Below are 14476 nucleotides of genomic sequence, written 5' to 3' on the forward strand. Positions count from 1 at the left end.
CGTATATTTTATGTCAAGTAAAATTTGTGTTTATGTGTGATTTGGTTTGAATTTAAATTTTTGTATTGTTTATTTGCGTGGCACTGGTGTTCTCACCAAATTTTACACAAAGCTGTTTCATAAAAATCTGTGTTAGGAGCGTAATTTGGCATTTTATTTGTGTTACGCTCTCAGTTTGTATTTTACTTGTGTTTTATTTGAGTTTTACTACGAGTAGCTCGTGGAACAGACCTATTATGACCAAAATTTATAGAAAATTGCAATTCCACGTTCGATTCTGATAATTTTAACAATTTCAAGTAATATTATTTATCATACTATATGTGATATTAGAAATAAGTAATATTAACTTGTCGCACAGCGTACGGTCGTTAGGTTATTAAACGCATTAGTCATTTGGATTAAATTTGACAGTTTAATAGTTTTGAGACTAGCACTTGTTGCTTAACAATTATATATAGACTTATAAAATCAATTAATATCAATGAAAATCGCCACATCGACAGGGGTAACGCCCAAATAATCAAAAACATAAGAGATAGCTGGAAATTAGAAACGGCAGAGAGCATCGAAATACACAAACATCAGGCCACAACTATACTCAAAGGCGAAAGGGCTATGTATAATTTGCCGAAATACGTGTAGAGATACACAAAATACAACATACGAAATAAAAGTTAAAATATTAAAAAACAAAAACCGACTTTAAACTTATAGTAATTTGATTGACTATACTTAATACAGTCAGGATGTTGATGTAAAACTGAGATTTATGATCTACTCTTAGAAAACATGATTTTCCAAGTCGTTTTGTTGTTTCATATATTGAATTACCAAGTATAAAAACCTTGTGGTCCCTTCTGAGCATATTAGGGTATATAGGAAAGCGCGTTTGTTGTTTTCGATATCATTAATAACATTATTTACTATATTTAATTAACTACTTATATTTTAACATTATTATATAATTTATTTCCCATTGTGGATATGTTGACGTGTCATTCTAATTTGTTCTTAATTTGCGAGACAAGGATCAGTCTATTTTGCTAAGCTGCTCATCCGTTTATATGAAGAGAAGATTTTGAGTTAATGATAAATAAGTTTGTAGAAGAAAATTTTTTAAATACATGCAATGACAAAAATTTAATGTCAAATATATCGAAATCAGTATACAAATTACCTTAAGATATTGAACTAGTGTTTGAGTATCAGGTTTTATTTTAAATACAATATTTTTAAAGATAACTTAAAAAAATAATTTCGCAATTCAGCATCTATATGTTAGAGGTATAATGTAAATTAGACTGTTTATTAGAAGTAAATTTTTATTCTTTTAAAAATAATTTTATAACGTTTCAATCATACACACATACGGTTTTTCTAAACTGCTTCTCATTACTTTAATAAGTATATAAGAAAATGTTTTTTAATTCATATTTCAAATAAAAATGGTTTTATTGTTGTAAAACATTGTTAAATGCTAAATTAGTTAAATGTTGGATTCTATGATTACCAAAACTCGCTTCCAAAGAACTTTTTTAGATATATTACGTTACTTGAAATTTATTTCGCAATAGTAAGTAAATAGAATCTAAATTATACGTTTTACAATTTTTTTGGTACACTAATTTTACAAAAATTAATAATTGAATTAGTTTGGTAATTGTTTTTCTTAAATAAGTTTATATATAAATTTTTTTAATACACCATATTAAAAGCAAGTGTCAATTATTTTTCAGCTTTATTATTACATTATTTTACTTGCTTATATTGAAATAAATAAAATTTAGTTAAGTTTTGGACAACTGTATAAAACATTCATTACGTTTACGCGAGCCTTAAAAGTTGTTTTAAGGCTCTTAAAATCGATTTTAAGATCGCGTAAACACCCTAAATTGAATTTTGCTTAAAAGCACTTTTAGCTTACTAAAAGTAGTTTAACATCACTTTTAGTAAGAAATGTCACTTTTACGCTTTGCGTAAACACCTTAAAAGCAGTTTAAGGTTTGAATTGTCAGCTGTTAACAGTGAATAGGTGCAAATAATTTGAATTTTATTACAAATAACACTAACTAAAAATATGGAGAAAAGGAAAATAAAAAGAAAAAATTGGATGAAAGAGGAGAAAGAATGCTTAATTAAAATATTTGCAGAAAAACAAATAATTAAATTGTTATTTTTTATTCTCTATTTGAAAATCTTTTTATTTTTTATTCTCTATTTGAAAAAATATTTCAATTTAATATTAAATTTATTATTTTCAATTATTTAAATTTGTTATTAAGCTTAAATTGTTATAAATATATTATATTAATATATTATATTGTTAGTTATAAATAAACGTATAAATTAATTAATTAAAAATTGGTTTTTTCTACATTATTTTTTTAATTGCTTCTATGCAGAAGTGGAAATTTTCTCGCCAAGTACGCGCATATATGATCTCGCATAAGATGTCCGGACGACGAATTTTGTCGATTGTACATCTGTTCAGGTTAAGGATATTCACTTTCACCGTGGATTCTTTCTACATCCCATGAGGAATTATAACGTTGTTTAGATATCTCCACAAAATTGTGAAGAATTCCGCACGCTATTATCACATGCGGCATATTGTAAACATCCAGGTCGCTCTTCTTATAAAGTATTCTCCATCTTCCTTTCAAGCGACCAAATGCTTGCTCCACAACAATTCGTGCTTGATTCAAATATAAGTTGAAGGATGTCTCTTCAACAGTTAACTCGTCCCTATAATTTTTCATAATCCAGTTACAAAGCGGATAAGCGGCATCACCAATAATATAATAAGGAAGTTTAAAAAGCATAGCTTCATTTGAGGCGTTGTAAATTCCGTCGATTTCCCTATGGCTTTCAGGAATTAATGTATTATGGTTTTTGTGTAGAGAACTGCCCCTAAGCACTGATGCATCGTGTGCACAGCCAGGATTTTGTGCTGTGATATTTTTAAATAAATATTGATCATCCACAATAGCTTGCACTGCAATGGAACTATAACCCTTTCTGTTACGAAAGTCTGCAGCACCGTCTTGTGGGGGTTTAATTGGCACATGAGTGCCGTCTATAACATCAGTAATATTTGGCAGTTTAAATTTTTGTTCAAATCTCGAGGCTATGCGTTCACATTCTGATGCATTTGGCCAGGATAATATATTGCCGACTTGATTTTCAATTAAAACTTTACAGAAACTGTGAACACATAAGCAAACAGTACTTTTTGATACTCCAAATCCCTTTGCAGTTACACAGTATTCAGCACAAGAGGCAAGTTTGTAAACTGCAATAGCTATTTTCTTTTCAACAGACAACCCTTCAACAAAATCTACAAGCCTGAAAAATATTTGTCGATTCATTCGAAAATCAGCAATCCATTGTTCATCGTCATAGAACTGCAGAACTTCAACATCCCATCACTCCGAACTTCTCTTCCTTTTGCTAAAAGTTCTAATTCGTGGTGAAAGCTAAAAACAAAAATGCATTCTAAATATTTTATGAAAAACTTAATAAAACCACTTACATTGATTAAAGCCTCATTAGCGGAACATATTGCCATTTTATTAAAGAGCTGGAATCGCATTTCTCGTAATTTTGTAAATGTTCTACGGGATTTTTTTAAAATCTCCATTGTTGCTTTATTATTATTTTCTACAATTTTGGTTATAATATCTTTTTTTTGCAATAAAAGTAAAACAATTTGTAGTTTTACCATATTCATTTTTAAAATGTTTAAAATCAAAATTTCTGTTTGCTGTTAAACAGCTGATTGATTGACAGTTACCTTAAAAGTGCTTTTAATTCTTGTGCGTAAACGCTCTAAGAACAAATTTTAAAATCAGTTTTAAAAGTGATTTTAAGACTCGCGTAAACGTAGTGATTAGCTCACTTTCACACACTTGATTTACTTTTTTCTGTGTATGCGAACGCAAATTAATAAAATTCAACTAACTTTTCGCCCTTTTTTTACTACAAGTGAGCAGTGGAGTAAAAAATTTTTAAGTGTTGTGCACACTGCCGTTGTTTAGAAGTTTTGCACTTATTTTAATTTATGTGACGACTTATTTAAATTTATTTCAAAATCTAATATCAATATCAATATGAATATGAATAAAATGAATATTTGATTTCACTGAATAATAAGCAATAAAATGAATTAAAAAGAAAATATTTCAAACACCCTTTAGGTTTTTGACAGCTGTCAAATTTACAACAAAAGCTGGATGCTATGAAATCTCATAAATAAAGCAAGCTGCACCGGAATTTGAAAGATTTAAACGAGAGGCAGAAAACGACGCTATTAAACAGCAGATATTATTGTATATTAATATTTAAGTCATCAGGAATATATAAATTTTTATAATGACTGAACAGAATGTTTTTGAAAAATGCCGAAATTTTCATTTGTTAGAAAAACATAGAATGGATAGTTTTAAACAATGGCCTTTTGACGAGGAAGCTCCATGCAGTGTATCAAAAGTAAACAAAGAACAAAAATAAATAGGAATTCAATAATAAAGCTAAAGTGGACTTAATATTGTTGTTTTAAAAATGTTAATTAAGTAATAAATATATAAAAATATTTTATTAATATTTGTTTTTAGATGGCAGAAGCTGGTTTTTATTGGAGTGGTAGCAGCAGCGATCCTGATACTGTCACTTGTTTTTTATGTACTAAATCACTAGATGGTTGGGAGCCTACAGATGACCCTTGGAAAGAACATGCAAAACATGCGCCACAATGTTTATTTGTGCAGTATGGACGTAAAGAAAGCGATTTATTGGTTGGTATATTTAATTCGAAATATCTACGTAATCTTTGAATAAGATTTCACGTTTTTATTGCAGTTGGAGGAATTTTTAAAAATTTACAAAACTGTGCTAAAAAACAAATTTACCGCTGATATAAATGGCTTCAAAAAAAGTTTTAGTAGTGCAGCTGCGGATGAACTAAGTAATTATATAGAAAATAAGAAATAAGTTACTTTTGTTTAATAAACAAATATGATTAATTGATATTGTACTTGTTGGGTTATAAGGTAATAAAATTGATTTTGATTTAAGCACAGTAAAATAAATTAGTTTGCTATGTTATTTGATTTTTATACAGAATATCTAATAAATTTATATGGGTAATTGTTATGTTGGTTTACGTGACATTGCTTTATTTTACAGTAACAAATAGCAATTATACTTCTGGAATCTATATATATTAACATTGCATTATTCTTTCCTTATTTAAGTTTCTGCAGTGCTTTTGTTATATTATTATAGAAAGTGAAAATGGGAATTTCCATGTGCATAATTATCTAACAGGTAACAGGTTTGTATTATGACTGAGTTGCTTTTTATACAAAAAAAAAAAGAAAAAATGGTGTAGTAAACTTATAAGTAACTTTATATAGTCTTCGGAGAGTCTAAATTAATCTGCCGCCAAGGACACTTGCGCGCAACGCTAGTATTAAATTGGAAAAACTCGTACTAGCTTTAATTGATTATTAACAAATATGTATCCAATTTTAGTAAGGAATACGCAACAATTGATTTGCTGCTTAGGAGTAGTCTGTATTTATGAAAAATTTGGATAGAATGTTTTAAACATTTCTATATAATCTATTGTTGTAAAAGTTTAAATATTTTGTTTAAAAAGCTTTAATAGTGGTTTATTGATATTTTAACAAAAAACCAATATAGACAAATAGATAAAAGCATGTAGTTTCCAATCAGATTATTTTTATATATGCCTCAGGTTTTGAGTACTTGCTCGGTGAAGAAAATGCTTCCCTTTTCTGGAAAAAGTAGAAAATAATTTTTAGTTATAAAAAGGCTCTTTCTTCACTATAACCCAAATTTTTGTTTCCCGCAATCTAATAATTTAGTACCCATAAAAATAATACTTTTAAAATATACAATAATAAAAATAAAAAATATTGGTTTTTACACATTTTTAATGATGAATGATTAAATTGAAACTTGATCGTATATTAAGAGCTAGTGTAATAGTAATATGACCAGCAAATACTATTAATACTACAAATTATGAATATATTGATGATAATCTTAATAATATATGTATATATTTTATTTTATAATGTTAAATGGCACAACTTCTATCTTTTATTTAATTTTTTTTTAACAAAATGGAATGCTTTTGAAATGCATATTTATTATATTATATTATTTATGATACAATTAATTAATATTCAAATATATCTTAAAGATGAAATTCTATTGTATTCTTTAATATGTGTTATGTTTTGTTTCTATTGTATGTACAAAAATAATTGCTTAATATGTGGTATGAACATATGTTAAATACTAGCTTACAATATATAAAACTGATTTGTAAAGGAACTTAAGTTTAGTTTTACTGTAGACATACTCATTATGATATTTATAACTCATTTCTTAAGTACTTAATTAAATCATTTTCAATCAGCCATTTTTCAGCTTTTTCTGGCCAATTTTGATTGTTCAATGATCGTGGACTTGGATGAGCCAATTTTAAGATTTTTGTAGTAGCAAAATGTTTCGAATTTTTGAGGCTTGTGTGTACATACTCACCAACAGCAACAATTATTTCAGGTTTTAGAAGTTCCATTTCCTTATCAAAAGCATTTAAGCAAATTCGACGTATTTCCAATTTAGCATCACCCTAACAATAATATTTAATAATAAATATAAAATTAATATAAAAGTTCATTCATACTTTTAATTCACTTGGCGTTATGTTTTTACCATTGCGATCAAAAAACATTAAAGGGCAAAAGTTATGCATGAAGCATAGTTCAGAGAATACATCTAACGAACCATGAGCAATTTTTTGAAATAATCCCCATATACGTACACCACTGGGTTCTTCAGTTGTACATGCCATTCCCGTTACTAAACGTTTTGGATGTACATTTGGTGGCTGTTTTACTTCTCCAGACAAGTGCATAACATTACGTACAGTTTTTATATTACCAAATGGTACCTGAAAACAATACAATTGAAGTTATGTAGTTTACTTTAATTAAAAAATCGAATACTAACACCTGTTTGTCCCATACCATTCGCTCCAGGATTCATGCCTACAAACACCAAACGTTTCGGTTTAGTTAAATATTTATTTAAATAAGCACAATGTATATTTGCAGCATATTCCAATGGATTGTATATGTGAGTGATGGTTGGTATTGAATTAAAAGGCAGTAATTGCTCATTGAGCTCTGCTTCAATTTCAAAAAATTGTTGCCAAAGAGGTGTTGGAAACAGTGGTGATGTAGCCAGCACTTGTTTCTGTGGTTCAACATTGATTGTTTCTTTGCCATTTTGCACCTCAATTAATTTACGTTTTAGCTTGTTTTTCAACATTTTTAGTATATTTGCGGCAAAATTTTAAATACATTTACGCAGTTTGTAAACAATTTTATAAAGACTCTGACAAGACAGTGATGCCACCGCGTTTAAGAAATTTGTATTGAATATTTATGATTCACTCACCTTTCCTTGGCGCCATTGAAGCTTATAGCACACTATCTCATTTAGGCGGTTTTGCTTTAAACCCACTAATGAGTATGATTTACCATACAAAGTGCCTGTATATAAATGAAATCATTAACAATAAATCGGCTCATTTAAGGCGAAAAATGTCTAATACAACCCTTAAAAATAAATTTCCCACAAGGGAAATTATTAAAATAACAAATATTTGTCTTTTATATGAAAAATGCAAACAAACAACAGCTGACCTGTAAACAAAGGCACTGATTAAGTAAGTATTTAATAATATCTTTGTTTATATTAATTGAGTATGTAATTGATATATAATATATAAATGAATAATATATAAATATCAATTATATATTTAATTATTTGTGTGATATATAATATTATGTTAGTTCCACGAGCTACTTGTAGTAACTTTGAGGTACACTGTGTATACACAAGTGCTGTCCACCAGCAAATTTTCTAGTAAATCAGAGTATCGGAGAGAGCGTAACATCCCTGTCGTAATTTGATAATGCTTCACAAACTTTACTCGTACATTTTATTTTAAGTAAAATTTGTGTTGATGTATGGATCAGCTGTTTTAGTTTGAATTTAAATTTTTGTATTGTTTATTTGCGCGACATAGGTATTCTTTCCAGACCTTACACAAAGCTATTTCATGAAAATCTGTATAAAGAACGAAATTTGGCACTTTATTTATATTACGCTCTCAGTTTGAATTTTACTTGTGGTTTACTCGAGTTTTACTATTAGTAGCTCGTAGAACAGACCTACTATTAAGTGAAATTTATAAAAGTTCTATCATCTGCTTAAATAAGACAGTGTAAATGTACTATTACATACAATATTTTAAAAATTTTTAGCGATAAATAGCCCCACAGCCAACGGGTATCATGCGGTCCGTTGTATGCTTCTTATCTACCACAGTTAGGCAAATTTTTCTTTGTTATATTTTAGTAACATTCCATTATTTTAGATTTATACGAAATAAATGAATTAAAATGTTTTAAATATATACACTACGTAAATTTACTTTATTGACAAAGACTTTAGTATATACTTCTTTTTACAATATTATTTCATTACATTACATTATATTCTTTGCACGGCAATATTAATATTAATATTATGGATTTATTTCACACTTTTGTTAAATTAAGTTTTGCTTACTTTGTATTAAAGCAAATGCATGACAAAGCGCAATATTACAGTTTTTGTTTAGAAATTTACTTACACAGAAAGTAACGCTTCCTGTTTAATGACTTTCAAGTACACTTAAGCTAACTTACTGTTTGTGCTGATTCAGCCATGATCACTAAAGTCAGGCTGCACACAGCATTCTTTGTTTACTTGATGAACAATGTTGCACTTATGGTTCCTCTAATAGGAATCAACTTAGATACGACAAACACCACCACACTTATCTCAAGAATGCAAATCTCAGCATAGTTGGCTTGGTTTGGTTAGCTTTTGGTAGACTCTTTCAATTTACTTCGAGTCTATCCAACAAACAAACTGGTCGTAGTTTCGTACGTCGTAGTGTATAACAGGCCCGCCAACCTATTCGGTGATTTGTATTAGCCCGCGTCTGGAGAGCAACTATTCACAGTTTTAACATATTACTTATTTTTTTTTGTTTTGTTTTACTCAAGCGGTTTTTTATTTTTCGTACTACTTTTCTATAAATAGTTCGTCAATCACGATTCAGCCTAATTTATTACTTGAAGTCCAATTTCAATGGTTCGCGTGAGGAGTGCTTTGGCATGAATCGGTAATATCATGCGTAAAAAATTTCGAATTACAAACTGATATTTTAAGACGGAATATATAATTTTTAATATATATAATAAAAAACGCATAAATTCCTGAGCTTTTGGTTTAATGAGTCAGTTGAACTTAGATCTTCAAAGGTCCCTGTTTTAATATTTCTTATATTGTGAATTGCTAATTTGGATTAATAGTTTGCGCGGTAAATATATAAGCAGACACGGTTACTATATGAAAGTGAAAATTATTACGAAGAAATTAATATAATATATTACAATTCTAAAAAAAATGGCTTGGAAACCGGATTTGGAATCATTATTTAATGATGAAGTTGTAATAGATAATATAAATAATACTTTTCTACAAAAAGAGAAATATTTCCCACCGCGTCCACGAGAACACATAGAGTTTGCTCTAGCGAAAGATAAGCTTCGAGAGGAAAAAGAAAAGGATAAGGAAAAGAAGGATGAAAGGGAACAGATGGATAAAAAGACAAAAAATAAAGAAAATGATGACAAGAAAGAGAATGAAGAAAGAAAAAAGCAAGATATAAAAAAATCTAAAGATCGTACTTTTATTTTTAAGTTGTTCGATGAATATTCAAAGAAATCTAAACATCGCTCTAGTTTAAATACCGCGTTACCAGATATTTTACCAGAATTTCCAGATTTAACACTTAATGAAGAAAAGGTTGCAGGCAAAGAACACAATGATTGCCGAGAAATTGAAAATGAAATGATACAAATGATGCGCACTTTAGGTATGGGCTTTGGTAGAGCTTCTTATTTAGATGCAAATCGTACTATCTCAACACATCCAATACCTTCATGTATTATATTACCAACTAGCCAATATGGAATACCTATATTGATGGATGAAAATTTTTTTAAGTTTACAAATACAGCCAAAAAAGAAATTTGTCCAGAAAGTGTAAGTGATACAAATTTATTGAATTCTTTTGAATTTAAAAAAAGGAGCTTTGAGGACGATCCATTTGCAAAAGCTATTTTAGAAAATACAAGAGATGATTTAAATGGTAAAGAAGCTAAGGAACAATACATAAATCACTTCCCTTTTTTAGAAAACACTACATCAAAAGTTTGTAATCCTGAACGTGCTTCAGAATCAGCATCAGCACCATTTAAGAAAAATAAACGACAAAGGAGACGAAAAAAAAATAAAGTAATTAGTCAAAAACCTAATGTAGAATCTACAAAAGTGAAAAAATGATCTACAGTAAATTAGATATTTTTTAAAATAAAACTATATTCTCTGTCAATTTTAACAAATGAAATCTCTCCCTCTCTCTCTTTCCCTCTTTCTCTCTCTCACTTTTTCTCTCTCTAATTTCTTTCTCTCTCTCCTTTTCTATCTCTCTCTCCCTTTCTATCTCTCTCTGCCTTTCTCTCTCTGTCTTCCCCCTTTCTTGCTCTTCCCTTTTTTCTCTCTCTAAATATCCACCTTAAATTATGAACATGCAGAAATTAGAAAACGTAAAGACATCTCTTACTTTATTTACAAAATTTAAACAAACAAAAAAAATTTTAAAAAGAAGAAATATTTATAAAATTCAAGTACAAACTGTATTATATATAAATACTAAATTAAATTATTTATATATCTTATTTTATTAAACAATAAATGTTAATAATTTTTAAAACATAACACTAAAGTTGACAAAATAAATAATGTAAGTATCCATTAACTGAATCAGTTTATTAAATAAATAAACTTTATTGATTAATTTGAAACCTTATGTTTGCAAAAGATTTTACTATTTAAATTATAACCTCTATATGCAGTCTATTTGAATGTTAAAATTGTAAAAAATTGACATAGTTAAATTAATTGATATCAAATTTGTGAATAATAATAAATTATATAAATTTAATAAGATATATATTTTTAAAATTATTGTATAACAAATAACATCTTTGTAATATACGTATCTTGCTCCAAAAGCAATCGTTAAGTTATTTATATTTAATTAAAAATAAATGGATTATTATAGAACATTCATACTATATTCACAATGTCTCATTTAGATATTTATACAGCTGATAGAACTTTTATAAACTTCACTTAATAATATATCACACAAAAATTATAATATATACAAAGAAAATGATCAAAATTTGAAACGTTTGTCATTAGTTCCATTTATAAAATATAAACAAACAACAGCTGAGCTGTAAACGAAGGCACTGAGGATGTAAGTATTTAATAAAAGCTTTGTTTTTATTAATTAAATTGTAATTGATTTATAAAATATTAACGATTTAATATATGAATTATATATTTAATTTATTAGTGTGTCATATTATTAAGTGAAGTTTTTAAAATTTTTATCAGCTGCATAAATAAGTTTATTATAATTTAAGCGTTTACTCATTGATACAAATGAACAATTATTTATTAAATATGTAATTGATTTATAAAATATTAATGAATTAATATATGTATTATATATTTAATTTATTTTTTTGTCATATTATTAAATGAAGTTTTTAAAAGTTCTATCAGCTGCATAAATAAGCTTATTATCATTTAAGCTTTTACTCATTGTTAGAAATGAACAAGTGCCTAAATGAGACGGTGTGAATCTGCTAAAGGGCAATGTTTGTCCATAAATTGATTCTTGTGTATTTACAGTAGATATTTAAATGACATATTTTATAACTTCGAACTTTGTCCTCAAAGAAGTTATATTAGGGCTCTTCCACCAGCTACTCAGTAAAATTTGAATAAAATGCAAGTAAAATACAAATTGACACAAATAAAGTGTCAAGTTTCGCTCTTTACACAGATTTTCATGGAATAGTTTTGTGTAAGGTCTGGTAAGAACAACAGTGTCAACCAACCGAAATTTAAGTAAATTTAAATTCCAACCAAAACAGCTGATCCACACATCAACACAAATTTTTCTTCAAATTATATGTAGGAGTAAAGTCTGTGTAAAGCATGATATAGACGATGAAATTTGTTTGCAAACCGAATATGCGATTTGCTATACACTTTGAAACAAGGTTGGCAAACTTCATTTTTATTTATTTTCTACAGCGTTCATATCAACAGCGGAGTAAGTACAGAGTGCAAAACAATAATTGAAACTGAAGAAATTAAGGTGATGATCATAGCAACCTGTTATTTATTTCATTTTTTAAACTAAAATTATTTTTGTTTCAATTTTTTAATATGTTACATTTTAAAATTTTTATTCATATAATAATTGTTTAAATATTAAAGCTTACTATAAAAATGTTTTTAGCACAAAATAATTTTTAAAATATATAAACTTCTTCAATAATTGTCTAATGTCTAGCAATTTTTTAATTATTTTTCATTTATTTTTCTTTTTACCAAGAATTAATAATTTTTTTCTGTAATCTTTGCTTGTCCGACGCTCACCAAAATTCTTAAATTATGAGAAGTTTGCAAACTTCGATATACACAAGTAAACATGTTTGCAAACTTAACAAATAATTGAAAAATTTTAATTTCACTGCAAACTAGTTTGCAAACCAAATTTTGGTTTGCAAACTTGAGTATAGACGATGCAATTTGATAGCCAGCAAACCTTGTTTGCAAACAAATTTCATCGTCTATATCATGCTTAACATTTTCAAATTTCGACAGGGATGTTATACTCTCTCAGATACTCTTATTTACTAGAAAATTTGCTGGTGGAACGCACTTGTGTATACACAGTGTTACTCTAAGTTATTACGAGTAGCTCGTGGAACAGATCTATTATGTGTAGTCAACTGTTGTTCAGTGTTTATGGTTTATAAAAATTTATCAATAAACTTACTATTTATTTCAAAAATGTATACAATAATATATTATTTCTACATATAAACATGTATCAACTTTTTGAATCATAAATGTATTGAACTTTAATTATAAGAAAATAATTTATTTACATAAAATAATAAAATGTAACAACCCTGTTAAATAACCAGCGGCGATAGTCTTTTTGCGCAGCGGTTAATTGTATATACTGTACGCCTTGTCTTTTTAAATGTAAACAAAACCAGCTGTAGGGACGACAAATTCATTTCAAATCCAATAAGATTTTATAAAAGTAACTGATAATATATGGAAATAAATATATTTCTTGTTGTGCAATTAAATACATAAGAGCATAATAATAATGGAAACATTTATGGATGAAGCATTCATGGAGGCACGTCATGCATTAGCTGTTGGCGAAGTGCCGGTTGGATGTGTTTTTGTTTGGGATAACGAAATTATAGCACGTAGTAGAAATTATGTTAATGCAACAAAAAATGCTACACGCCATGCGGAGTTCGTATGTATTGATCAAGTTTTAGAATATTGTAAAAGCAATGGATTGGATAATAGTGAAGTCTTCAAGCAGATATCTGTGGTTGTCACCGTAGAACCCTGCATCATGTGTTCAGCTGCATTGCATACGTTGGGTGTTAAAGAAATTTTATATGGTTGTGCTAACGATCGTTTTGGCGGTAAAACGGTTGTGAATGTTGCAGAAGTTGTAGGCACTAATTTACCTATACGTGGTGGCATACGCGCTGCAGAAGCTATGGATTTGCTTAAAGAGTTTTATAAAGGTGTTAATCCATCGGCACCAGTACCAAATACACGAAAGTAATAAGTTGTGGTTTCGCATTAGTTATGATTACGTTATCCTTTTTGTAAGTATAACAATTTTTAATGTTAAAAAACATTTAATATTAATCTTTTTATTTTTAACAGTGAATCCATCCACATCCATCTTAAACAGAAAGACAAAAACGCAGATTAAGATTATACGTTGTAATAATTGTTAAACAGAAGTAACTAAAATCGTGACAATAATCTGCATTGAAAGAAGTTGATTATAAGCAAATTAGTTCTGACTTTCTGAGATATATAATATTCTCTCTCTCTCTGTATCATCATATACAGCGTTATGTTGAGAGGTTAATTTTTTACAAAGCTCTACTACTTCCACAGGTAGAGTTACTACTAGCGAAATGACGGTCATTACTGAAATGTAATAGACTATATAGTTAGAATCTAATAGATTGGCACTACATTGTAAGAGTACGGAGAGCTATTTATTTGCTATTGTTCTTGCGTTTTCGTACAACCAGTTATAAGCAAAAGCCTTATTACATTTATATTAATAAAGCAATAATACTTAAGTACGCAATTAAATATTGACAATATTACTTTTAAA

General features: G+C 28.2%; 4 protein-coding genes across 6 annotated transcripts; 2 read left to right on the plus strand and 2 right to left on the minus strand.

Moving 5' to 3' along the window:
- Window positions 1–2495: 2495 nt before the first annotated feature.
- Window positions 2496–3615, minus strand: LOC119676235 (protein ANTAGONIST OF LIKE HETEROCHROMATIN PROTEIN 1-like). Its single transcript, XM_038087470.1, has 2 exons — window positions 3536–3615; window positions 2496–3479 (listed from the first exon to the last, which is right to left on the minus strand). Exon 2 carries the CDS (start codon window positions 3369–3371, stop codon window positions 2496–2498), a length of 876 nt encoding a protein of 291 aa, XP_037943398.1. The 5' UTR covers window positions 3372–3479; window positions 3536–3615.
- A 546-nt stretch (window positions 3616–4161) lies between these two features.
- On the plus strand, window positions 4162–5075 carry LOC119677668 (baculoviral IAP repeat-containing protein 5-like). Its single transcript, XM_038089115.1, has 3 exons — window positions 4162–4491; window positions 4617–4796; window positions 4861–5075. Exons 1-3 carry the CDS (start codon window positions 4375–4377, stop codon window positions 4990–4992), a joined length of 429 nt encoding a protein of 142 aa, XP_037945043.1. The 5' UTR covers window positions 4162–4374; the 3' UTR covers window positions 4993–5075.
- A 609-nt stretch (window positions 5076–5684) lies between these two features.
- LOC119680918 (single-strand selective monofunctional uracil DNA glycosylase-like) lies at window positions 5685–7453 on the minus strand. 2 transcript variants are annotated; one of them, XM_038093942.1, is made up of 4 exons: window positions 7048–7453; window positions 6722–6988; window positions 6577–6667; window positions 5685–5801 (listed from the first exon to the last, which is right to left on the minus strand). In XM_038093942.1, exons 1-4 carry the CDS (start codon window positions 7366–7368, stop codon window positions 5758–5760), a joined length of 723 nt encoding a protein of 240 aa, XP_037949870.1. In that variant the 5' UTR covers window positions 7369–7453; the 3' UTR covers window positions 5685–5757. The 2 variants fall into 2 exon arrangements, with proteins under 2 accessions (XP_037949870.1, XP_037949869.1); XM_038093941.1 differs by lacking the exon at window positions 5685–5801 and having other exon boundaries at window positions 6273–6667.
- A 5929-nt stretch (window positions 7454–13382) lies between these two features.
- Window positions 13383–14442, plus strand: LOC119682698 (tRNA-specific adenosine deaminase 2-like). 2 transcript variants are annotated; one of them, XM_038096192.1, is made up of 3 exons: window positions 13383–13585; window positions 13655–13949; window positions 14011–14442. In XM_038096192.1, the coding sequence occupies exons 1-2, from the start codon at window positions 13427–13429 to the stop codon at window positions 13904–13906; spliced, it is 411 nt and encodes a 136-aa protein (XP_037952120.1). In that variant the 5' UTR covers window positions 13383–13426; the 3' UTR covers window positions 13907–13949; window positions 14011–14442. The 2 variants fall into 2 exon arrangements, with proteins under 2 accessions (XP_037952120.1, XP_037952119.1); XM_038096191.1 differs by having other exon boundaries at window positions 13383–13949.
- Window positions 14443–14476: the final 34 nt, after the last annotated feature.

Source organism: Teleopsis dalmanni, chromosome 2, assembly GCF_002237135.1.
Source record: "Teleopsis dalmanni isolate 2A chromosome 2, ASM223713v2, whole genome shotgun sequence".
NCBI classification, from domain to species: Eukaryota; Metazoa; Arthropoda; class Insecta; order Diptera; family Diopsidae; genus Teleopsis; species Teleopsis dalmanni.